The sequence below is a fragment of the Taudactylus pleione genome, unplaced genomic scaffold, assembly GCF_031769625.1.
Source record: "Taudactylus pleione unplaced genomic scaffold, aTauple2 ptg000165l, whole genome shotgun sequence".
Classification (NCBI taxonomy): Eukaryota; Metazoa; Chordata; class Amphibia; order Anura; family Myobatrachidae; genus Taudactylus; species Taudactylus pleione.
Genome location: NW_028284567.1, coordinates 1,445,539 through 1,471,322, shown reverse-complemented (window position 1 = coordinate 1,471,322; position 25,784 = coordinate 1,445,539). Strand labels below are relative to the sequence as shown.

The 25,784-nt window shown below is 44.8% G+C and overlaps 1 protein-coding gene across 2 annotated transcripts in view; it reads left to right on the top strand.

The window, feature by feature from the left end:
* KAZALD1 (Kazal type serine peptidase inhibitor domain 1) overlaps positions 1-24,443 on the top strand; it is a 77,688-nt gene extending 53,245 nt beyond the window's left edge. For both annotated transcript variants that reach the window (XM_088475200.1, XM_088475201.1), the window contains exons 4-5: positions 21,226-21,373; positions 24,148-24,443. In XM_088475200.1, the coding sequence (XP_088331326.1) occupies positions 21,226-21,373; positions 24,148-24,239 (240 nt within the window). In that variant the 3' untranslated portion in view covers positions 24,240-24,443. The remainder of the gene's footprint in view (positions 1-21,225; positions 21,374-24,147) is intronic.
* The last annotated feature ends 1,341 nt before the right edge of the window (positions 24,444-25,784 follow it).

The window sequence follows — 25,784 nt, the reverse complement described above, 5'->3', positions numbered from 1 at the left end:
ACAATACATAACACTTACTTGCCAGGATCTGCATGCGAAAGCATGCCAGCAAGCGGGGCGTTCGCCATTGCAGGTCGGACCACCTGCGCTCCAGCTGCCCGATGTTGCGGCGTGAGCCGAAGGACCGCAGGCGGGACCGTACCTCCGCATACGCGGAGCGCTTCTGCCGGTTGGTCATGGGTTGAGGCTGGCTGGTGATCCGGCGATCCATGACCTCCGTAAGCACCAGCAGCTCGCGCCTGGTGAATGCGGAGGCTCTCATGATGGCAATGGTGTTTTTCTTAAAAATCATTTTTGATAAAGTGTGTAAAAATTTTCTGATTGGCTAATGTATTTTGGAAATTAACAGGAGCAATTTTATTGGTTAGTGTATGAGTCATGTGTTCGACAGGGCCAGAAATCTCTGGAGAGTTAGGATAGGCTTGATGCAGTGACATGCGTAAGCAAATTTAAATAAAGAAATGAACCCAGGGAAATATGCGGGGATCCACAGCAATAGTACAATTGTTTAATTGTGGTTCACATGTTTTTTGAACAATAAAAGCGAATGTTTCATCCGTACGTATTCTGCGGGTAAACACAAACACGGACAAGAGTAAAGTTTCTTGCATTGTGTTGAAAAAAACAAACAATTAAGCTAATTGATACATTGATTGGCATGATACGATTGATGGAGGTAGGCAGAATAAAGGAGCAGGTAATCGACATCTGACAAGGCCACTTCCTGTTTATACTTGTGCGTGCGTTCCTTTCAAGCCATTTCGGGGATGTACGCTCGCTATTTTGTCCGCTCGTTAGTTAGAGGAGGGGTCGTCAGAGTTTTGGGAGGAATTTTAGATGCGAACGAAAATACGAGCGAGCCATTGAATTTAAATATTTTTGTACGTACGCCTAACGTACGTGCGCCCGCTTGCGAGTGGGTCTGAATGAGGGCCAAAGTTTGTACAGATTGGAAAGGGGATTATTTTGAAGCATATTTATATTAAAATAGTGTTATACGCACTTGATAACTTTTCCCTGCTTTGTATTTGCTTAGAGTGCTACAGGCAATTGAGTGTTGTGGATTTCCATGATATGAGATATAAAAAGAAGTATACATGCGGTAACAGTAATCAATCCTGGAGCCAATAGCTAACAAGATAATTAAGTTGCTTTCCGATGCAACATTGAGTTTACAATAGTAGATTTATGGAGACAGTTTCAAATTCAAAAGATCCTTAAAACAAAATACTGTCCCTGATTAAAGGCTTTGTCATTGTAACCCTTCGTAAGTAATGTTCTTCAGTTACATTGTTAGTGTTGCGTTTGTGGACTCTGGAAGATTTGGTGTAAGACTAGTCCCACAGAGACATTTCTGACTGGGTCAAAGCTAAAAATGATGTGTCCCATTTGCCATGCACCTTCACACCCAAACACTGCCTGCACAGCTATACAAATGTGCTGTATGGATGTAGCCTAGGCAAGTGTATGTGAGGGAGCACATATAGAGCTAAAAACAACGTTCCCTTTGGTGCATACAGTATGTGTGTATAGTTACCAGAAAATGGTGATAATAGGGATCAATGATCCCTAATGCAGATGCTGTTCATGCTGCTTTCATTGAAAGTAGGCACACTGAGAGAATCTGGCTCATGGGCACACTGAGAGAATCTGGCTCATGGGCACACTGAGAGAATCTGGCTCATGGGCACACTGAGAGAATCTGGCTCATGGGCACACTGAGAGAATCTGGCTCATGGGCACACTGAGAGAATCTGGCTCATGGGCACACTGAGAGAGAATGTGGCTCATGGGCACACTGAGAGAATCTGGCTCATGGGCACACTGAGAGAATCTGGCTCATGGGCACACTGAGAGAATCTGGCTCATGGGCACACTGAGAGAGAATCTGGCTCATGGGCACACTGAGAGAGAATCTGGCTCATGGGCACACTGAGAGAGAATCTGGCTCATGGGCACACTGAGATAGTCTGGCTCATGGGCACACTGAGAGAATCTGGCTCATGGGCACACTGAGAGAGAATCTGGCTCATGGGCACACTGAGAGAATCTGGCTCATGGGCACACTAAGAGAATCTGGCTCATGGGCACACTGAGAGAGAATCTGGCTCATGGGCACACTGAGAGAATCTGGCTCATGGGCACACTGAGAGAGAATCTGGCTCATGGGCACACTGAGAGAATCTGGCTCATGGGCACACTGAGAGAATCTGGCTCATGGGCACACTGAGAGAATCTGGCTCATGGGCACACTGAGAGAATCTGGCTCATGGGCACACTGAGAGAATCTGTTTTAATGAGAATTCTTCCCAGCTAGTGTATCTGGTCCCAGCTAGTGAATCTGGGTACAGCTAGTGTATCTGGTCCCACACAGCCAGTGTATCTGGTCACAGCCAGTATATTTGGGTACAGCCAGTGTATCTAGTCCCAGCCAGTGTATCTGGGTACAGCCAGTGTATCTGGGTACAGCCAGTGTATCTGGTCCCAGACAGTATATTTGGGTACAGCCAGTGTATCTGGGTACAGCCAGTGTATCTGGTCACAGCCAGTGTATCTGGGTACAGCCAGTGTTTCTGGTCCCAGCCAGTATATTTGGGTACAGCCAGTGTATCTGGTCCCAGACAGTATATTTGGGTACAGCCAGTGTATCTGGGTACAGCCAGTGTATCTGGTCCCAGACAGTATATTTGGGTACAGCCAGTGTATCTGGTCCCAGACAGTATATTTGGGTACAGCCAGTGTATCTGGGTACAGCCAGTGTATCTGGTCCCAGACAGTATATTTGGGTACAGCCAGTGTATCTGGGTACAGCCAGTGTATCTGGTCCCAGCCAGTATATTTGGGTACAGCCAGTGTATCTGGTCCCAGACAGTATATTTAGGTACAGCCAGTGTTTCTGGGTACAGCCAGTGTATCTGGTCCCAGACAGTATATTTGGGTACAGCTAGTGTATCTGGGTACAGCCAGTGTATCTGGTCCCAGCCAGTATATTTGGGTACAGCCAGTGTATCTGGTCCCAGACAGTATATTTGGGTACAGCCAGTGTATCTGGGTACAGCCAGTGTTTCTGGTCCCAGCCTGTATATTTGAGTACAGCTAGTGTATCTAGTCCCAGCCAGTGTATCTGGGCATGGCCGTAGGGAGGACAGTGTGGCCGGTGCCTCTGCACAGGGCGGAATCCTCCAAGGTCAGCGGCCGCAAACTGCGGTAATGTTATGAGCTCATGGGCGTGGAGGGAGAGGGCGAGGGGTGGCAGTGCAGCACAGGGCACACTGCTTTTCAGATATGGCGCTGTATCTGGGTTAAGCCAGTGAATCTGGATACAGCTAGTGAATATGGGTACAGCCAGTGAATCTGGGTACAGCCAGTGAATCTGGGTAAAGGCAGTGTTTCTGGGTATAGTCAGTGTGTCTGGGTATAGTCAGTGTATCTGGTCCCAGCCAGTGAATCTGGGTAAAGCCAGTGTATCTGGGTATAGTCAGTGTATCTGGTCCCAGCCAGTGAATCTGGATACAGCTAGTGAATCTGGGTAAAGCCAGTGAATCTGGGTAAAGCCAGTGTATCTGGTCCCAGCCAGTGAATCTGGGTATAGTCAGTGTATCTGGGTATAGTCAGTGTATCTGGTCCCAGCCAGTGAATCTGGGTATAGTCAGTGTATCTGGTCCCAGCCAGTGAATCTAGGTATAGTCACTGTATCTGGGTATAGTCAGTGTATCTGGTCCCAGCCAGTGAATCTGGGTATAGTCAGTGTATCTGGTCCCAGACAGTGAATCTGGGTAAAGCCAGTGAATCTGGGTACAGTCAGTGTATCTGGTCCCAGCCAGTGAATCTGGGTATAGTCAGTGTATCTGGGTATAGTCAGTGTATCTGGTCCCAGCCAGTGAATCTGGGTATAGTCAGTGTATCTGGTCCCAGCCAGTGAATCTGGGTATAGTCAGTGTATCTGGTCCCAGCCACTGAATCTGGGTATAGTCAGTGTATCTGGTCCCAGCCAGTGAATCTGGGTATAGTCAGTGTATCTGGTCCCAGCCAGTGAATCTGGGTACAGTCAGTGTATCTGGTCCCAGCCAGTGAATCTGGGTATAGTCAGTGTATCTGGTCCCAGCCAGTGAATCTGGGTATAGTCAGTGTATCTGGTCCCAGCCAGTGAATCTGGGTATAGTCAGTGTATCTGGGTATAGTCAGTGTATCTGGTCCCAGCCAGTGAATCTGGTTGTTGGATTAAGTAAATGTGCTGAGTGCAGCATTGGCCACATCTGAACATGTAATGTCTGTTTATGTAGAAAAAATTACAACTTTGAAAACTAAGCCTAAAACAAGTTACGTAATGATGTAGAAAGTCACAGAGGCAAATGTAGACTTGTACTTATGTTTGCGGCTTCTGCTCACATGGAAAATGCAGAGGCTATGATACTATATCATTTTCCAGCACAATGGAGACTTTATATAATGGGCTCCACTGCTCTTACTGAGGGATTTCCTGTCTGTCTAGAAATAGACTTATACATTTCTCTACATTTAAATGGATGATTTCTGCATTCTGTGCAGCAGCAAAGATGATTTCATGATTCTGTGCCCTGTCTGACTGGGCTGTGAGGGTCCCATTGGGAAATCTATAGTACTGTAGTAATAATAATAACATCCAACTGTATGAATGTAACATACATAACACAAACTTCTATGATTTTTTTTTGACTGCTGCCCAAAGTACATTCCCATATAATCCAGCATACCCCAGTGCAACTGATACTCATTTCCCTGCTGCTGGTCTTTCTAATCAGCTTCTTGTGGATTCTCAATAAAATGATGCTAAAATTACATATTTGAAGAGGAATTGTTAGTAACAGGAGTCTTTTACTCACATAATATAAAGTGTAAGTATATTTCAGTGTGGAATAAGGCTGCTCTTGGTCTCTCCAATGCCACTTCCTAACCATTATGGGCCTGATTCAGGGTGAAACGCAAAGCAGCAGCATGTTTGGCCACATTGCGTGTCAGAATATAGCTTCGGATTCAGAGTCGCTGGATTATGTGGCTGCACTGCCCATATACATTCACGTGGACAACAGCCATCATCGCTATCAGCACTCATTGGCACCAGCTCTATCCTGAGTGCAAGAGATCCACCAGAAATTGTCAGCTATTTGCATACACCTACATCTGAATAGGCCGCAATACCATCCATATGCCCACAGCAAACTTATGCAAAGTGCGAATGCCCCGGTACCACTCGGTTACACCCATTTCGCCACAAGTGGAGATCTGGCTCTGAACAGCCACGCAGGTCTGCAGAGGATTCAGCTTTGTGAGCATAAACGGAGTGAAAAATCTGCCATGTTGGGACATATCCAAGTAGGTGCTTTGTTTACCGTGTGGCATTTAATTATTTGGCATTTTCTCAGAGTGTTAAACCCTCGTGCAACGCGCTGGGGACCCATAAATTACACGTAAAATGCAGAACCTATAGGTTTTCCTGTGTGTTAAATCCAAGAGGGTACACTTTAACGTGGAGCCTCAGGAAGCTTAACGTGCCAGGGATACAGGCCCAATTGAATAGGTCCAAGGTGACAATTAGACGTGGGGTAAAAACAGCGGCTAACAGGATATGCCCTTTTGTGTATTCCTCACAATGGTGCTCCAACCAATCAAGTCCTGACTGTCATTTTGTAAGCACATGACAGTTAAGAGCTGATTGGTTGGAGCATCATTTAAGATTAGTAATGAGTGATAATAAGAATATCACTCATTGATAAATCTGGGCTATAGAGGGGCACGGTGTTGTTCCACTTCACACTGCAAAAGGCGCACAGTGGAGCACTCAGCGTCTGGATTCACAGTTAAACCACCAACTTTGGGGTGAGAACATTCCTTTTATGTTTTGTAATACACATTTTATTAACCACATATGGGAATCCAGTTTCCTTGGAACATGTTTTTAAATTTAACTTTGCTTTTACCGGCATTATTATTGCATGTCTTTCCTGACTTTATACTGGGATTCGTCACATTTTAAATCAAATATTTTCTTTTAGGATATTTGTTAGTTACATTGATATTTTGCAATTTGCTTGATACATTGTTGCAACTATATTTTCTTCTATGTAACACACTGCTCAAATTGTGCTCAAACATCTCTTTTAATAAACTGTTATCTTATATGTTGTTGCCATTATTATATAAACAGAATAATCATAGCACTACCAATTTCTCTTATTCGTCGTTATATTTGCCTATAGAGAGTCCAAATCTCCCTAAATAGGTGGCTGCTATAGAGCATTCATTCCAAAACATTAGTATCTAATCACACACTTTTACTAAACTGCTTTTCTCATCACCTATACCTTTCATTGAGCGCCTAGATTTGTGTGTGATGCACATGTTTTTCCTGCACATCAAATCACCTGGGTTAAAAACTGCAAGATGTGAAATCACATTTGTGGTTTGGAAACCCTGGTGCGACTCAGGGCGTCACATTTATCGAGTGTCGCTTTGCCAAGCCACATGGCTGCTGCTGGGTATCTAAGAATAAAATCAAATTGAGGCTGCTACATGGCCGCATGCTGCTTGAGCGGTCTCTCCTGTCACACAGGGTTAAAATAGAAAGAAAGAAAAAGCCACCCTTACATTTCCTGACAGCCATTCCAACTTCGCATCGGACTCCAGGCCTGATTTATTAGAGATGTACGCTAAAGCCATCGCAGCTGGGATTTCACACAGTTAATAATTGCAAGAATATACTAATGTTTCCTCAGTTTACCTGAGCATAGGGCAGTGATCGCAGTGAGTGACAAAATATGTGAGTCCCAGGGACCCTCCACTTGTAAAAAACTGGGGTCCTTCCTGATCATTTCTGCGTCCCATCATAATTTATGCTTTAGAGCTCCCCATATGCCTCTCAGACCTCCCCTAACCCCTTACAAAATGATGCCACACAGCCATGCCCGGCCTTTACACATTATGCCGCACATTAATGCCCTTTAGTCCCTCTATGCATTGCCCCCAGCAGTAGTCTCCCTATGGATTGCCCCCAGAAGTAGTCCCCCTATGCAGGGCAGTTTCTAGGGCCTGAGGCTCCCAGTGCGAGCAGTCAAAATGCGCCCCCCCCTTCCCTCAAGAAGCAGTAATATTGTGGGCGTGGCCTAATCATGGGGGTGTGGTACCACAGTAAGGGAGCGTTGTCTTGAAAGACAACAGAATGTCAGCTGCTGTGACTACTGAGCCCAGGGGTGGCTAACCTGTCAGAGGCAAAGCGCTGAAAAATATATGTAGTTAAAAGAAAGACAGACATCATGCGCGCGCTCAAAAATTGGGGTGTGGCCTAGCTGTCACAAACCCACGCCGCACTTGTGTGTGCATGCCTTTGGTGTGACATTTGCAGAAATATGACCTTGTATCACACCCGTTTTTAGTAAGGTTGGGGGTCGAGCCCAGCACATTGAAGATACAAGCCAGATCCACATAAAATATACTGTAATAAGCCAGGTCCACATAAAATACACTGAAAAGGCCACTTAGGGATTACACTGCAACAAACCACTTCCACATAAAATATATTGGAAAAGCCAGAACCACAAACTATGTTTTAAAACCACACGTGCCCCCTGTATTTATGCCCCTTATGCAGTGCCCACATTGGTAGTGCAGTGCCCCCCGGAGTGGTGCCCCCTATGCCATGACCCCATTAGTAGTGCCCCCTATAGTCTTGTGCCCCTTGTAGTCATGTCCATATTAGTAATGTCCCCAACAGTGATGTCCCCAGTAGTAGTGCCCAGGTGCCCCCAGTGGTAGTGGTGCCCCCAGCAGAAGTGCCCCAGAGTAATGTCCCCAGTAGTAGTGCCCAGGTGCCCCCAGTGGTAGTGTTTCCCCCAGCAGAAGTGCCCCCAGAGTAATGTGCCCAGTAGTAGTGCCCGGGTGCCCCCAGTAGTAGTGCCTCCCCCAGCAGACATGCCCCCCCCTCCAAGTATTGTCCCTAGTAAAAGCCGCGTGCACACACAAAAAAAAAAAACACTAATACTTACCATAAGCCCTGCTCCGGCGTCCGCTCCGCTTGGCTGCTCCTCTGCACTATGGGAAAGACGTCATGAGTCATGACGTCTTTCCCATAGTGCACACTGAGGGAGCCGGAAGCCGGAGCTTCCGTCTCCGGCTGCTGCTCTGCTCTGCCCTGCCGGGCGCCCGCTGGTGACTGAATCTCAGCAGGCGCCCGGCAGTTCACAGGCTTTCTACAGCAGGGGTCGGAGGAGGCGCGCCCCGTGCAATTGCACGGGTCGCCCGGCCCTAGAAACGGCCTTGCCCCTATGGATTGCCCCCAGTAGTAGTCCCCCTATGCATTGCCCCCCGTAGTAGTCCCCCTATACATTGCCCACAGTACTTGACCCCCTATGCATTGCCCCCAGTAGTTGACCCCCTATGCATTACCCCCAGTAGTTGACCCCCTATGCATTGCCCCCAGTAGTTGACCCCCTATGCATTGCCCCTAGTAGTAATCCCCCTATACTTTATCCCTAGTAGTAATCCCCCTATGCATTACCCCTAGTAGTAATCCCCCTACGCATTACCTCTAGTAGTCCCCCTATGCATTACCCCCAGTAGTAATCCCCCCTATGCATTACCTCTAGTAGTAATCCCCCTATGCATTGCCCCCAGTAGTTGACCCCTTATGCATTGCCCCCAGTAGTTGACCCCCTATGCATTGCCCCTAGTAGTAACCCCCCTATGCTTCATCCCTAGTAGTAATCCCCCTATGCATTACCCCTAGTAGTAATCCCCCTACGCATTACCCCTAGTAGTAATCCCCCTACGCATTACCCCTAGTAGTCCCCCTATGCATTACCCCCAGTAGGAATCCCCCCTATGCATTACCTCTAGTAGTCCCCCTATGCATTGCCCCCAGTAGGAATCCCCCTATGCATTGCCCCCAGTAGTAAGCCCCCCATGCAGTGCTCCCAGTAGTTTACTCTCGATGTAGTGTCCCCAGTAGTTTACCCCTATGCATGGCCCACTGCTGCCTTCTCATACCCATCCGACATCCTGCACCAGCGTAAACATCAGTAACATCAGCGCAGATCGGGCAGCCATGCAGCCTATATGGCAAGTCTGACCTATCTCAAACACAGCGTCTCTCCTGACAGGCATAGAGATCTCATTCTGCTAAGAACATCGCAATGGCTAATTTATGCATGCCCACGAAGCGGCATTTAAATAGTCAGACAGGCCTCCATTTACCTAGCCCCCCCCCGTTACCTCCCCTAAACAATAACTATCTGTCACTCACGTTGTGATTGAACCCTCTGTGTGAATGTAGTTGCTAAACAATCGCTGCACATGCTCAGTGCGGCTTACATGCATGTGCAATGGCAAACAATCGCTCGATCTTCTCAAATATCGGCATTGTGTACATCTCTGAATCAGGCCCACAGTCCTCTAGGGAGGGGTAGAGAGTAGCACTTGGCCTCTCCTGGTTCCTCTGGCTGTTAAAATATCAAAGTATAGAGTAACTGCTTGTGGCACTGCAAGTACCAGCATGCACTCCAGGGGTGTAATTGAATGCTGCAACAATGCAACTTGTAGAAGTACAAATGCCAGCATGCACGTGGACAGAAGTGCATATAGGCATATATAGCGCCATGAATGTACAAATAGAGGGGTGGGTTCGATCCTAAGTGATGTTACATCACATGACATCATATGAAGTACAGGGGCACACATGACCTGTACGTATGGTAGCCCATCATCACGTATTCTCCTGCGCACCCATATGGGCGGCGTACCAAAATGTGATATTGGAGTGATGGGATGCCGTCGTTATTGACATTCATACACGTTTCCGCTGGCAAATCATGGGCATCGCTCCAACATCACATACAATTAAATCCCCCCCCCCCCCAATAAAATGTTAACAGGGACGATAGTTCTTATTTATATCAGTTATCAATAAGGTAGTAATGCCCCCAATATTACTAGAGTAGTTATATTAAGAATAATATTGTCCCCATTACCAATAATGAATCAATGATGATTTTATCAATAGTGTCATAATAACCTCATTATTATTAATGAAATATTGGCTCCATAACTAACAATTAAATGTTAGCAAATGGTTACCTATAAAATTTCCCTTCTCTGTCACCATGATCCGATTTGATTATTTACATCCATAAGGAGACAAAAAAACAAAACAAAACACATATGGAACAGACAGACAGCTCTTGACCCTGTCACTAAAATGACATTGGTATTTTTTTTTTACTTTAGCGTATTTTACTGCAATTGCGAAATAATTGGACACCCAGTGAACTGAGGGCCTGATTCAGAGCTGAACGCTCTGATCAGAGCGCTCGCTCTGAATCAGGGCCCTCCTACCTTTTTTTGGAGCTTCCTCATGGACGCTCGCATAGCTGTGGGTTACCACCCACAGCTATAGCGAGCGTCCATGATGATGGTCGCGATGGTCTTGACCATCACGACCATTGGGCTTGCGATGGAGACCCTGCGGTAGGGTCTCGCTGCCGCAAGCCCTGGAGTGATTTTGGCTCTATCGGAGCCAAAATCACTCCCACTGACATCACTAGTGATGTCAGTGGGGCCGGCTTGAGACGGTAGGCGTTCCCATGGGAACGCCTCCGTCTGGCAGGCATGCCCCCGGCACGCCCACCAAAGGGGGCGTGCTGTCAATCAACATGGACAGCACGCCCCCTTTGGTGCGAGACCCGGAGCGATGGAGAGCCCGTCGCTCTCCGGGTCTCGCGCATGCGCACGACGGAGCTCCCTCCGTCGTGCACATGCGCAGTGGGGGACATCGACCCGCTTACGAGCATACTGCCGCTCACGAGCGGGTCTGAATGACCCCCTGAGTGTCAATAGAATATGTGCATTTCAGTGGCTTCCAGCTTTCTGTGCTCATGAGAGGTTGATATTAGTCTTCTATGTCTGAAAGGAGTTATGTTCTCTAATCTCAAGAACAAATGAAAGAGAGAAATATTTTTCCACGTCATGTTATTTCCACAATATCAGTGGAGCCCACTCAATCTTGGAACACTGGAGCCTGCGTGCCTGTCTGTGCACTCCAGACACTCTCTTCTGCGGAACATTTTTACTGAGGCTCAAGTCAGCATGTTTTCTGCAGCTGTGGTCTCCTCTAATAACCACTGATGATTGATGATCTGCTCATTTTATTATATTGTTTTGCTCTGCAAATGATGCTCACAAGCAGATTATCAGCAAAGTTGTGCTGTGCTTGTGTGCATGTAGTGTCAGGGGTTTTATGGGTTAGAGCAGTGCTTCCTAAACAAGGTTCTCAAGGCAACCTAACTGTCCAGATTTTAAGGATATCTATTTTTAAGCATAGATGACACAATTAATCAGTCAGTTTGATGATACCATCTGTGCTCAAGCATGGATACCCTTAAAGCCTGGATTGTTAGGGTGCTCAAGTACCGATTTTGGAAACCACTGGGTTAGAGTTGTGCAAAATTGTCAAAATTGTTAAAAATAAAATGTTCAGCACTTGTGAATTTCACTGCAAAGTTTTACCTTTGTAGCTAGCAGAGTTTAGCTTTAGAGTCTTAGGCAGGGCCGGATTTACCATTAGGGAACCTAGGCGGCCGCCTAGGGCCCGTCTGGTCCCGAGGGGCCCGTGGCCGGGCCCCCCTTCCACGATATGCGGCCCTGGGGAGAATTTTCTACACTGTGGGCCTGATTCAGAGCCGCTCGTAAGCGGCCGCTCGTTCGCTCCAAGCGATGTTTGCCCAACTGCGCATGCGTACGGATCGTTATATGCATGCGTGAACCAGTCAGTGCGGCCGAAATTCATGTGCTCGCAAAATAGCGAATGCCTGCTAATTTGAGTGACAGAAAGAGGCGTATGTGGGTGGTAACAGGGGAAGGTGCTTGAAAACGGGGAGTGGAGATCCGATCGCAGGCGTGCTTAAAGGTCAAAACGGGCGTTTTATGGGTGTGCATAATTAAAACAGCAGCGTCATTGAGCACGTCACTGGGTTATTTTATAGCCAGAACTGCTCGCAAAATTGTGGTAGCAAAAACCAACCACAAGAATAGCGAGCAGCTCATACCCTGGTTGATGTACTCGATTAATCTAATAAATAGCGGACATGACGTAGGATGCGAGCGGCCAGGGGGCGTAGTTTCCCAAAAAACGACCGCAAGTTTTGTTCGCTCGTTCAGACCTAGAGGCGTGAACAGACTGCAAAGAGCGAACGGTTCATTTGAATAGCCACCCCTTGTTTTTGAACGAACGACCGCAAATAGCGACCGGCTCTGTATCAGGCCCTGTGTTTGAACAACTGCGACTTGACATATAGGCAGTACAGCAGCAGCACGGCTCCATTTCCTGCCTGCTCCTCGTCTCAATCAGCTCCACCCCCATCATGTGATGTGTCACTACATTAACAGCGAGTGCAGCGCAGCCAGTCTCCTCTCCCATGTCCCATCCTCTCTGCAGTGTAGCCAGCGTCCAGGTCCTCTCCCCGCAGTTTAGCCAGCGGCCAGCCCCCCTCCCGCAGCGTGCGCTGATCTAGCCCAGCTCGTCCAACCAACTCAAGCTCCTCCATAGCCTGTGCTGCTGTAGCCAGCCAGCACGGCGCTCCCTCCACCCGCAGTCACAATGACTGCACTGCAGCCAGCCTCATCCTCGATTGCAGCCCTCTCCCTTGGAGTATTCCCAGCCCCCCGCAGCCTACCCTGCGCTCGTCCCCCCCCCCCCGCAGGCTAGCCTGCTCTCAGCCCCCACGTAGTCATGGTGAGTGTCCCGGTGTACATTGCATCCTGAGCCAGCCTCCAATGCAGGATACTTCCACTCCCCCAACTGATTTCACCTTTTGCCTATGAAGACATGACCCAGCACAGACAGAAAGAGGCTTTCTGTGTAAGTTTACTGTACCTGTGTCATATTTACTGTATGTGTGTATATGTACAGACTTTATTATATATATTATATATATATATATATATATTTTTTTTTTTTTGGTAGTCACTAGCTATTGTGTAGGCATTTCTTTACTTTTCCCCACCTTCTCTTGTATCACTCTGTTCTTCCCGTTTTCCTTCTTCCCCTTTTCATCACGTCTCCCTCTGTTTGTCCCCCTTTCCGCCTCCGTTTCCCTCTGTACACCCCCCTTTCCTCCCAGCTCACTCTGTCTTTCCCCTTTCCTCTGATCTCCTTCTGTCCGTCCCCCTTTCCTCTCATCTCGCCCTATTATTCCCCTTTACTCCTGTCTCCCTCTGTTTGTTCCTGTCCCATGTATATATAAAGATATACATTACATAATGTGGTCTAGTAACACCTTCTGTAATAATTGTGCATATACTACAGTAGGTGTCACTGGAGCAATATATACGCATCATAGTACTGTTATATATATATATATATATATATATTTATTTATTATGATGTGTGTGTATCCTGCTCCAGAAAGGTCTACAAGCCCCAAACAGGTATCTTGCCTAGGGCCCCATGAGGTATAAATCCTGCTCTGGTCTTAGGGGTATATTTACTAAAGTGCGGGTTTGCAGAAGTGGAGATTTTACCCATAGCAACCAATCAGATTCTAGCTTTCATCTTGTAGAAGGTGCTAGATAAATGTTACGTAGAATCTGATTGTTTGTTTTTTATGGGCAACATCTACACTTCTACAAACCCGTACTTTAGTAAATATACCCCTTAGTCCTGCCCCAACCACATCACGCAACAGAATTAATTGTCCGTTGTCATCCTAGCTCTAGTCATAGACTAAAAAAACAAAGACACAGCATACACAATGGTAAAAAATCTAACATTTGTCTATTGTATGCATCCAGTACACAGCTGGTGAATGTACTCTCTGTCTCAGACATTTTTGGGGTTTTCTTTTTTTTCAAAGTCTAAGCATAAGTGAGAATGAATATTTAGGACCTGATTTAGGGTTTAATTCTGAATTGGAAGCAAAGCAAAGAAAGTTAGTAATACTGCTTTTCCACCTAAATTCCGGGTCTGACCCGGAGTTGGAACAGGGTTCCTATCTGGATCAGACCCGGAATTCTGCCGGCGCCGACTCGGGATATTCCTGAGTCGGCGCCGCTCACACCGGAGTCGGGTCTGCACAGACCCGGCTTTTCCGGAGTGAAAGTGGTCGCTTGGAGATGACGTCATTTCCAAGCGCCACTGAAGCCGGACCAATCGGCCGGCTAGCAGTGCACTCCAGGTCATCGTGACCCGTAGTGCACTGTTCTCACAGCAGGGTTTCACGGGCTATGCCCGTGTTAAACCCTGCTAGTTATCTGGGTTGGATTGCCGGGTCACTCGACCCGGCGATCCAACTCTCTCCCCTTTTACACCAGGGAGATGCCCGGGTTAACCCTGCAAAAACCCAGGTTTTAGCTCCGGTGTAAAAGGTTGTATTACTTTGCACCTTGGTAAACTATACTTACCTTTCTGCTAACACTGCAGAAATCACTGGGAAAATGGAGACTGCCACAGACCCACACCTCTTTTAGGGCATATTTATTAACTATGGGGTCCTAGATATGCGAAGTATAATTTCTTATTGCCGCTATTTTTGCGGAAAGTACTCCATAGGCTACAAGGGCTAACATCATCTGGAGATGCCGTTAGCTACCGGGCCCAAGACCTGGAAAGCGGTAAAAAGGCAGCATCCATAGAAACCTTTGGGGGCTTTTTTTTGCAAGCTAAAACTGGGGACTTCAGCAGATACCTCCTGATCCCATCTTCCAACAGGTAAATTAATGTATTTGCCATAGGAAAAAGCTTTCAATTGCATATATGCGCATAACTGTTTAGATGCGGCAACTGGTCAGATGTGACCCCTCTCACAAGTTGTCCTATTTCCAAAATCAGAATGCTGGATATATGCTATAAAGGTGGGGGGATTATATTACATATTAATACTTACAGTTTTGCCTTGCTATAAACATTCTAAATGTATTTTACTACCTCTTTTATAATGGGCCTTCTGTACTTCCAGCTTAAATTCTCACTCTGAATATTTATTTGCAGAGAAGTTAATCACCGACCACACAGTTTGGAGTTAAATTCAGCATTACTGCAATCTTTCTGGAAAACTTGTCACTAAGCCAAAATGTAGTGGAAACAGCAAGTCTGATGCTCATGAAGCCTAATTAACTTTTCAATGAAAACTTATTTGTAGGTTAAAATCACAAAGACTTTTATTCACTAAAATAAACCAGATGCCAAGCTAGAAATTAGCATGAGAAGAGCAAAGGAAGAAAGAAAACTGGGTCTCTATACATTCATCTTTAAACAAATATTACTATGTTTGTTTGTGTTTTGATATCTAAGAATACAGTATTTCCTCATTATAACTCCATTTCTTATAGATCATAAAGCCGCCCTCACATACTATAAGGTACATGCTCTACGCAAAAATAAGTAAATACGTCTTCATTCCAGTATATACTGTAGTTTCCAGCATACGACTATATGTAGACTCTCCTGGAATGTCCTCGAGGCCCCTGGACTGCCAAATATCCTCAGAAATGTCACTTTAAAGACTGTAATTTCTCCCAGATGGTGGGAGAAGTGTTACTCATTAGATGCACTTTTCATTTGTTTTGTTTTTTTATTCTCCCTCAACTCAGTGAGGCTGATGCAGGTTGCGTAGGGTATCTTGCATGAATTTGCAGTGATTGTGATCATACACAGATGCTCTTTTGAAGACCAACAAATATTTTGTTCGTATCAAACCTAACGACCGGAGAGGTGGAACGGGAAGGGGCATTCTCAACTAGGCAAAATTCATACAGTAGGGAGTGTGGCATAATCACGCAGGTGTGGCCCCCTACAAAAAAGTGTGCCCCTCAGCCAGGTGCCGATCCAGGAGGGTGAAATCAGTGCAGTCACTCTCCCCCTCTCCCTGCACATCAGGTGCAGACAGAGGAGACTGCGGCTGAGCTCAGATGCAGCAGCAGCCTCCCTAGACACACCACAGCCCAGAACACAGCAGTGTCTGCTGGGCTGGTGAGAGAGGCTGCTGTGGGTAAGAGGGGTATAGGGCAGCAGACCCAAGCCCTCACCGGGCCCCTCCAAAATGCCCAAGCTGGGGTACCCGCTCCCCCCTCTCGGCACCCCTGCACATTCACCTGTTTGCAGGCGTGTATTTTGAACATGCCATAGGTTGAAGTTACACTATAACGATGATGACTTGTGGATGTATCTTGAGATGTGTACAGATGGGCATATGGATGTTCTCTGGTTTTACTAACGTCTTTTATTTTTTAGTAATTTACGCCCATTTTTCTACCAAAAGGATTAATTTCCATTTAAGAGATTATTTCTAAGGATTTCCACTGGAATGGCTCCAGACCACTAGAATTACAGTAGATTGAAAATTGACTGTTTTGTCGAAAGAACAAGTAGTTCCCCACTAATATCTATGGTTATGGGAATGTGTCAGTTTAACATGTCCATAAACAATACATTTACACTGAACATAGATTACCGGGTAGGTTATTTAGGAGCACAAAACATATATTTCTGCCAAGGAGCTTGTGCTTATGGAGCAGGAAAGTGGGGAGGAGTTGCTTGATGTGTGATGGGGCATAAGGGGGGGATTGAGTAAACAGACTTCAAAACCTACTAAACCTGCTATTGCACTATTACGCTGTAGTATATACAGTGTCGGACTGGAGCATGAAGGGCCCACCGGGGGAATGCAATGGTAGGGGCCCATGCTTTGGCTTGTGGTCAGTTGCCACAGGGGATGAGGCCAGCCCCCACAGAGGTTTGGACAGACATTAGAGACCATGTAACTGACCCTCTAATAGAGTATCAATGTTTAATTCAAGTGCACAGTCTGGAACCTGACATTAGAGCAAGTGGTAGGGCCCTTATGCAGTGGGGCCCACCGGGGATTACCCCTGTACCCCTGTGGGCCAGTCCAACCCTGAGTATATACATATAACTTACATTTAATTTGTTAGTCAAGGTAATGTCTACTGGCTAAACTGGGCATCATTCAGAATTCTCACCTACAAAGCTCTAAACCTCACTGTTCCTCCCGATCAGTGGTCCCCGTCTTTGTGCAGGAGTCAGTCCCGTCCCATAGCTGCAGTAGGAGCCATTGGGGGTGGTGTGGGGGGGCACAACTTCCACTGCTCATGTCGAAGATGCGACAGACCTTGGACTATTATTATGTAGATAATTATGCTAGCTGCATACTGTGATGATATTTTTTTGGTGAAATTGTTCATTTGTTTGGGTTAATATCTACTTATGCAACTTATTATCAGTTTTGTTTCCCTTGTACGACTCTACTGAAACCTTGCGACAATTTATAAATAAAATATAATGATAAACTGCAGTAACTATTCTATAACCTTGTGTCATATAAAAGGATAGCTTTCGTTTTCTGTAGCGTGGAACTGGCTTTATGCCATATACCTCATTAAATTTAGTGCTATTATTACGCATTGTTATTAAATGGTATAGCTCCCAGTAAAGGTAAGTACCAGGATATGTATAAGCAAACTGTAGGAGTCCCAGAGAATGAACCAACAATGATCCCCCTGGAACACAACACCATGTGTTGGTATGGGGCTTAATCTCCCAATGATAGAAAAACACTTTGAGGGGCATAATCATCAATTATCGAGACTTGATCCCAATACTTATAATTTCTTATGACCACTTATCACGGCAGTAAGAAGCATAGCTGGGATGCATTATTATATAGAAAGTAAGCAGTAGTAAAGCACCTCTAGCACTAGATAAATAATAGCAAAAAGAGTAATAGTGTACTTGTATGACAGGCAATGGTTATTCCGGTGGCAGCAGAAACATGTAATACAAATGAGAGAAGGGGCACACAATAGTGCAAATATGCTTGATAAAATAAAGCTTATTTATTATGTAAAAAACATGAAGTATATATAAAATAATGATACAGGTATGCAGGAAGCAATATAGGTATGCAAAAATAAATATCCTTCGATAAATAGCTCAGAAGCCATATATAAGGAAATAGTAACAAACAATAATAAGCTCTATAAAGAGCACAACATTAGAAATAAGTAACAATAGAAGTGTCCGTGAATGATGGACCCGTACCATGAAACGGTGGTTAGAGAACGTTGTGTTACAAACAGGGGGTTCCGGAAATACCCCCGTGTGTCTCACTATTCGCATGTCCTCTGGATCGGGTCTTTTCCAACAGAATGCAGCTGCTGATGCGTTTCGAACTTAATGCTCTTTTTCAAGATCACCTCTGAAAAAGAGCATTAAGCTCAAAACGCGTATGATTCAACAGTGACTGTTTTCTTGTGTTCCACCTATAAAAATACATTTGAATTCAACAACACAGTCGCCATAATCTACTCCGTAGACCATTGTGTTCACTGTGTCACAGCTGTGATGTCAAGAATTTGATTCCCGACCATGGCACTAACAGTGTGGAGTTTGTATGTTCTCTATATGCTTGCAAAGGATTGCCCCACTCTAAGAACTTACTGGTTGGTAAATTGGGTGTGACCTGAATATACAGTAGTATATATGTGCTAGTTAGGATTAGACTGCAAGCTCCACTGGGGCGTGGACTATAATATGGATGTGCTATGTTTAGGACAATAATAATATCTTGGTAGAAGGAATAACTTTGTGCTGCCATTGCATTTATTTCTGTTTTATTTCAGAACTTGTTACAATTCTTGGGCAGAACGAGGGGGGGGGGGGTGGATCTGCTTCAAAAAGTTTCAAGATGTCCTCATAAATTTGAAGTCTCTCTTCTGTCCTTGGCAGATTACATATCTAGTGCCCCTCATATTACTAACTGTGTGCATAGAGGAGATATGTATGTTACTATAAGATACTGTACTTTATGTTTTCAATTTTGTTAAATATATTTTCTTTTTCATACTATATTAGTTTAAATCTACACATTTTTGTATCCATGGACTGTACATTTTATGTTTTTTTACTGATTCAAAAATGTATTTTAAAACAAATTTCCTTTTATATCAGCTGGCTAAGACTGCATGTAATTTGAGCAATCTCATCAGCTATAGACAATGTAACTATTATTTGGCTATTTTTTGGCACATTTGCAGGCATTTTTTAAACTCTTTGCTTATTATATCCGGCGGTTTGTGTTCAGAGCACTATAAAATTTGTGAGGTGAATTCAGCGATAGGTTCTGCATTGTTGATGATCATGTTGTTAACACTAATAGAAATGTATGGTAGGCAGCTAATGTTACTAAATAGTAAAAAGTAGAGATGTGCGGGTTTGGTTCCCAGAGAACCGTCAACAACTGAATTTAGGGGTTCTGAGTCGAACCGAGTCCAATTCCGGAATCAGTTTGGGGTACCGAAATTGAACCGAGTCCCGGTTAAAATCTTCACATGGCTCGAAATTTGGATTTTAAAACCAAACTCGGGTTTTGGATTTCATGTAAACATGTCCAAAAATGTCCAAATTATGATTTTAGCTGTTTTTTTTTTTTTTTTTTAAATACAGATCCAAAACCAAAACACGTGAGGGTGGTTTTGCAAAACCAAAAACATGAAGATGAAACCAGATCCACAACCAAAACCAAAACATGGGGGTGGGCACACATCTCTAGTAAAAAGTTATTTAAAAATTTTTTTTGGAAAAGGTTGAGTTTTAGGTGGTGAGCAGACATCCGAGATGAAGTAACAGAAAGAATTCAGTAAGATGGGCCACCACTGATGGTGAGAGATCAGTATAGGTAAATCTGCATATTATACACTTACAGGTGATACTGAAAACCAAAGGTGCTTGTAAGTTTACATAGGAATTGGCATAGACAGAAGATTAGATGGCAGGTAATAACGTGGGAGGTTAAGAAGAGGCTAGACCCTACATCTTCATTTGGAAGATAAAATGAAAAGAGGGTGCCAGGTGGTGTGGGAAAAGTCCTGGTTGTGATGTGTTATTCTAATTCACAAGGATAATTTTTGGAAGTGGTGCATTTCTTTAGTGTGCCATGACTAATATCATAGGTATAATTAGCATGTGGTACTGCCCGACCAAGACTGGTGAATATAGTACTTTGGGGAGAGAATTTGTTGCCAAGAGTTGTGATTTTGTGGTTATGCATGGGCTTGGTAAAGTACGGGTCACAGAGATCAAAGTGATGGAGGAAGGATTATAGAGAGAAGTGTTACAAAATTCAGGGGGCTATTCTAAGCAGTGTTAAGAGACAGAGTGAAAAGTGATAAGAAAGTGATAAGCTCCCAACTGTCATCTCACAGGCTGTGTTTGAAAAATGACAGTTGGGAGCTGATTGGCTGGCACCTTGTCACTTTCTTATCACTTTTCACTCCTAACACTGCTTAGTAAATAGACCCCTCAGAAACTGAAAAGTCTGGAAAAAACACAATCAAGGCAGCGTCTGTTCTTGTATTCTGTCCTGTAATCCATTTTCACTTATTAGTTAATTTGTTCCCTTGTTAATTTACGTACTCTTGATGGTAAGATGTTTGTGCCAGGGTCTAGCGCATGCACAGGTCTCCGGGAACATGGTGCCCGCACTATGTTACCAGAGACTTCTCTATTGCGCATTCACAAATCTCTGGGAAAATGACAGCCGTGCCATTTTTCTGGTGATTTCTGTCTGCAGCGCTGGGTAATGTGGGACACCAGAAAGGTAAGTATAATGTAATAAGGGTGCAGGCTGTGCGGTGTGGGCCCATCTGGAACCAGGGGCCCGTGTGCACTGCACAACCTGCACCCATTTTAGATACACCAATGCTTGTGCATCATGTAATAAGAAAATTAAACACGTTTCATGTGGGTTAGAACATTTTTATCCAATGCGCTATTCAACGCTGGGGAAAACCACACAAAACACTGTAGACATGATACGGAGTTAGGATAAAATAAAAAATGGAGCAAACAAGGAACAATTTGCTCCTGGAACAAACCATGTTGCAATGGAAGGGGTGCAAATGTATTTATTTTTCTCACATGCAGGGAAAATTAGTGACTGGTTTAAATGTAGCAACAAATCCTGGGCAGCTTTATATTACACCAAATTTTCGAATTACGCTTGGACACACCCCTTCCCAAATTTAAACTTCTCTGTACATTTTAAATCTGCCCCACCTGCAGTGTAACATGGTTTTGCCCAGGTGCAAACTGCTCCTTTTTTTGATTTGCTCCAACAGTAGTTAGGCCCTATGTAGAAAAATTATGCCAAAGTAGGTCAACTTTTTTATGGTCCTTTATGTTTCTAGTTTAGGGGAGGTCCACAGAAGTACGAAGTGACTGGATGGCTCCAGATACAATTAGTCCGTGTTACAGATGAAGGAACTTACCGCTGCTATGCCAAGAACAAAATTGGCGAAGTGATGGCAGGTGCTACGCTCACCGTACTTACACCAGGTAAATGTACATTTAGTTCATTTGGATATATTTTTTATTGAATATTAAGAACTAATATTAATTTAGTAACCTGATTTTGTTTATGGAAGACACTGGTGTGGTAACCTTAAAAAATATTACATATTTGTTTATATATGATTATATTATAACAATATTAGCACAGGTTGAGTCTCCCATATTCAAAATGCTTGGGACCAGGGGGGTATTTTGGATAATGGAATCTTCAGTATTTTGGAATATTTGCATATCATAATGAAATATCTTGGGAATAGGACCCAAATATACACACAGAATGCATTTATGTGTTATATACATCTTATACACACACAGTGGTGCAACTAGGGTATTTGGAGCCCAGGGCAAATTTGAAAAGGGAGCCCCCCCCGATGTGCGCGCGGCGCAGGCGCAGGCGGCAAAAAAAAATGGGCGTGGTCACTATAAAATTTGGCGTGTCTGCATGACACAACCCTTTATTTTCACGCTGAACATTCCTATCCATATGCACCTTAACCCCGGTAGTACCCCTAGTATGCAGTTGTGGTCCCTCTTATGCAGGCCCATAATAGTGCCCCTTATACAGTATCCCCAGTAGTGGTCCCTCTTATACAGCCCCCAATTAGTTCCCCTTACTCGGTACCCCCAGTAGTGGCCCCCCCAAATGCAGTTCCCCATGTAGTGTTCCCCCTTTTGCAGTGCCCCCAGTAGCAGTCCCCACAATGCAGTGCGCCCAGTAGCGGTATCCCCTTATGCAGTGCCCTTTATATAGTGCCCCCAGCACTATGCAGTGCTCTTTATATAGTGCCCCCAGCAGTGGTCTCCCCCATGCAGTTTTCCCAGTAGTGGTCCCCCTTATGCAGGCACCCAGTAGTGATCCCCCCTAACCAGTGCCCCCTGTAGTGGCCCTTCCTATTATTGCCCCCAGTAGTGGTCCCCCCAGTGCAGTGCCTCTGGTAGTAGGCCCCTTTTATAATGCCCCCACTGGTAGTTCCCCCCCAAGTAGTAGTCCCCAGTAGAGGTTCCCCCTCCCGATTAAGTGCCCCCAGTAGTAGCCCCCCCAGTAGAGGTCCTCTCAATAATGGTGCCCCCAGTAGTAGCCACCCCTCCCCCGTTGTGCCCCCACCCCCAGTAGAGGTCCCCCCAGTAGTAGCCACCCCCCTCCCCGTTGTGCCCCCAGTAGTGCAGACAGGTTTTAAAAAATATATATAAAAATATACTTACCTGAATCCACGCTGCTGCTCCGGACCGCGACACCGCTCCCGCCGCCGCCGCCGCCCACCAGTCCACCCGGGCTGGCGCGCTCACCATTATGGGAGAGATGTCATGATGTCATGACATCTGTCCCATTACCCACTGCAGGAGCCGGACGGAAGCCCGGCTCTTGCAGTGGGTGCTGCAGCAGTCAATGAGAGTCTATCTGACTCTCATTGGCTGCTGCTTAACACACGCATCGCCGCCAGCGCTGGCAGCGATGCGTGTGTTATGCACAGCCTGAGCCCGCCTCCTAGCGCTATTGGGCAAGCGTTCAGGTAGAGGGAACGGGCTCAGGTGTGCAGCACAGGACCGGTGCTGGAAGCCTAGCGCCGGTCCTGTGTAAATGTGTAGCGCTGACCGCACTCACTGCGGTCGGCGCTACACTGGTGGCTAACTAAGGCGGGCCGGACCGTGGCCGGTGGCGCCCCCCGCCACGGTGCCCCCCGCCACGGTGCCTCCCGCCACGGTGCCCAGGGCACGCACCCTGCTCGCCCTGCCTTAGTTACGCCACTGTACACACAGCCTGCAGGTAATTTTGTAATATTTTCAATAATTTTGTGGCTCAAGCAAAGTTTATGAACAGAAAGGAAATTAATTTGTGTTTCATATAGACCTTATACACACAGCCTGAAGGTAATTTTATACAATATTTTTAATAATTTGTGCCTTAGGCAAAGTTTGTGTACATTGAACCATCAAAAATCAAATGTTTCATTATCTCAGTCATGCCAAAATAATTCCGTATTTCAGAATATTCCGTATTTCCAAATATTTGGATATGGGAGACTCAACCTGTAGTATAGGAGCCTCCTGACATCATGTGTTTTTATGTGATCATCGGTCAAGGTGACTTTAAGCATCTTTATAATCTTTAGTTTAGGAAATGTAATCCTAATGATATGCCCCCAAAAAGAAGTGAGTGAAATATTAAAACTCTTCAGTGAAATATTCACCCTGTTCTCATTCTGTTAGTGGTGTGGTTAGGGCAGGACTGGGAACACCTAAGGCCAAATTCCACCGGTAGAACGTTAGAGTCTTTGTAGCCATTCAAGATGCTATTGAGAATTTACATTTTGGTAAGTGTCATACAATTACCATGGTAACCACAGACACATGAAATATGAGGTAGTGAGCAGAGAGGCTTTGGCATGTTCAAAGCACATCCTCATTCATTATCCATTACGTGACCACCACAGAGCTTCATGACTTACTGGCTCCGACTGAAAGATCGGGTTACACTCTTCTTGGAACAAGCAGAAACCAAAAGTTTCCACATAAGAGGCACTTTGTGTTGCACTGGCAACCATCGCAAAATGAAAAAAATTCAAACTGCTTCAATTTAAAGGGGTACAAATCTTGCTGTTTAAAAAATGAAACCTAGGTTTGCATCTTTAAGCTCTGTCATTTTATTCACAATATGAGTGTATATCTTTTTCAAACCGTCTTCATATGTTTTAATTTTTAGGAACAAAAACTCTGTTTACTTTCATTAATCTGCATTGTCTGGTTTTTCTTTGCCTTAGATCAACTCAACATGACTGGACTGTCTCTGCCAAAACTCCGTAACCAGTTACAAGAAGACGATGCAGACAACGAGGATTCTGATTATTACTGAAATGTCGAGGAATGGTGGAGGCGTAATCTGCTCTGGATCCTTCTCGTAACTTCCATCTTACAGGAGCAGAAGAATTTAAAGAAAGTAAATGCTGCGACAAGGGACAAATTTAAAGCACTTTATGTTTTTGAACCCGCTCTTGTAAGCTTTGTAAAATACCCTTTGAAGGACTTGTGAAAAAATGAATTTTTGTGTTAGGTAAGAAGACGGAGATTAGAAAATAATATGCGCTATTGTACATAAAGTTTGTAAAAATTATAATGGTACCTTTTATTGCAATGTCTTCATTATACAAATTGTGTAAATGATTGGTTACAAACTGCATACGCCAAGCCAAAATGTTTTGCTCAGTTTGTGCTTTTGGCAATAGGTTTGGAAATAGATCTGGCATGAAGTGTGATTGTTTGTGCAATCCCAACATTTTTTGGAAAAAAAAAAAAAATACAGCTGTTAGAGAGCAAGTAAGGCTACTATTTAACATTGATATATGCTGAGTTGATTAATATACATGAAATAACTCACGCATATGTCCACAATGCTCTCTTTCACCAATCCTTCCTTAGCACAACAAATAGTGACAGGTTGGCAAGGATGTATTGTGTGGGCTTGCTGATTAATGATGTCACATTAATTCAGATGACTACATTCCCAGCTTTCTCTACTGTATCAGATGCAGTGCAGTAGCAGGGCATCCGTACACCCTGGGCAGACACCCCTGGCTCCCTGCCCTAACCCACCCTGGCTCACATGACGTCACACAGCAAGTGCTACTCCACTTCTCCAGGGTGCCGACGGGGTGGAGACCGTGCCACCCCCTTAGCCTTGAGCATCCCTTGTTACGGCCCTCACCAGATCCAATTAGCACACTGTCCTAAAGGTGCGGGAGGAGCATCAGGTGTGTAATGGTGTGTGGAGGTAATACAGTACATTTGTAGGATGTCATCTTAACACTGAACAATGTTTTTTTTTACCATTATGGTTCGTTTTGCAGATGATTGTGCAAATACATTTGCAATGTTTGGTGTTCATCGATTGCTGATTCTGACCAAAAAGTGATCGGAATTGGTAAATCAGGTTGTCCAACATGTTGGATTTCACCAACCAATTGAGACTGTAGATTGCTAGTGAATGGTAATGATTAGACAATTTTCCGGCTGTTACTAGTAAAATGATAAGCCGTTCACGAAGGGGAAAATCTGTTGTTTGCTGAAAATTATCTGCAGATCACTGAAAACTATCTATAATGTACAGTGTTGGTGAATTGAAGAATCGTGAAATCAGGGAAAAAAGTGCAGAATTGTTGAATCCTCTTTTTTCTGATTGCTGATGTATGAGCCCCATAAGGTTCATACAGTATAGCATTGTCTGACATTGTAAAACCATATTATTTTGAGCCAATGATTGTCCTGATTTATCTGTCATTTTATGTTCACGAGAACCAATGCATAGTCCCTTAATGGATACTTATGAGCATAGAAATAACCTCCGTCATTGTCAAAGCTGTTTTTCATTTTTGATACAGAGCAGCTTGCATTTTATTATAGG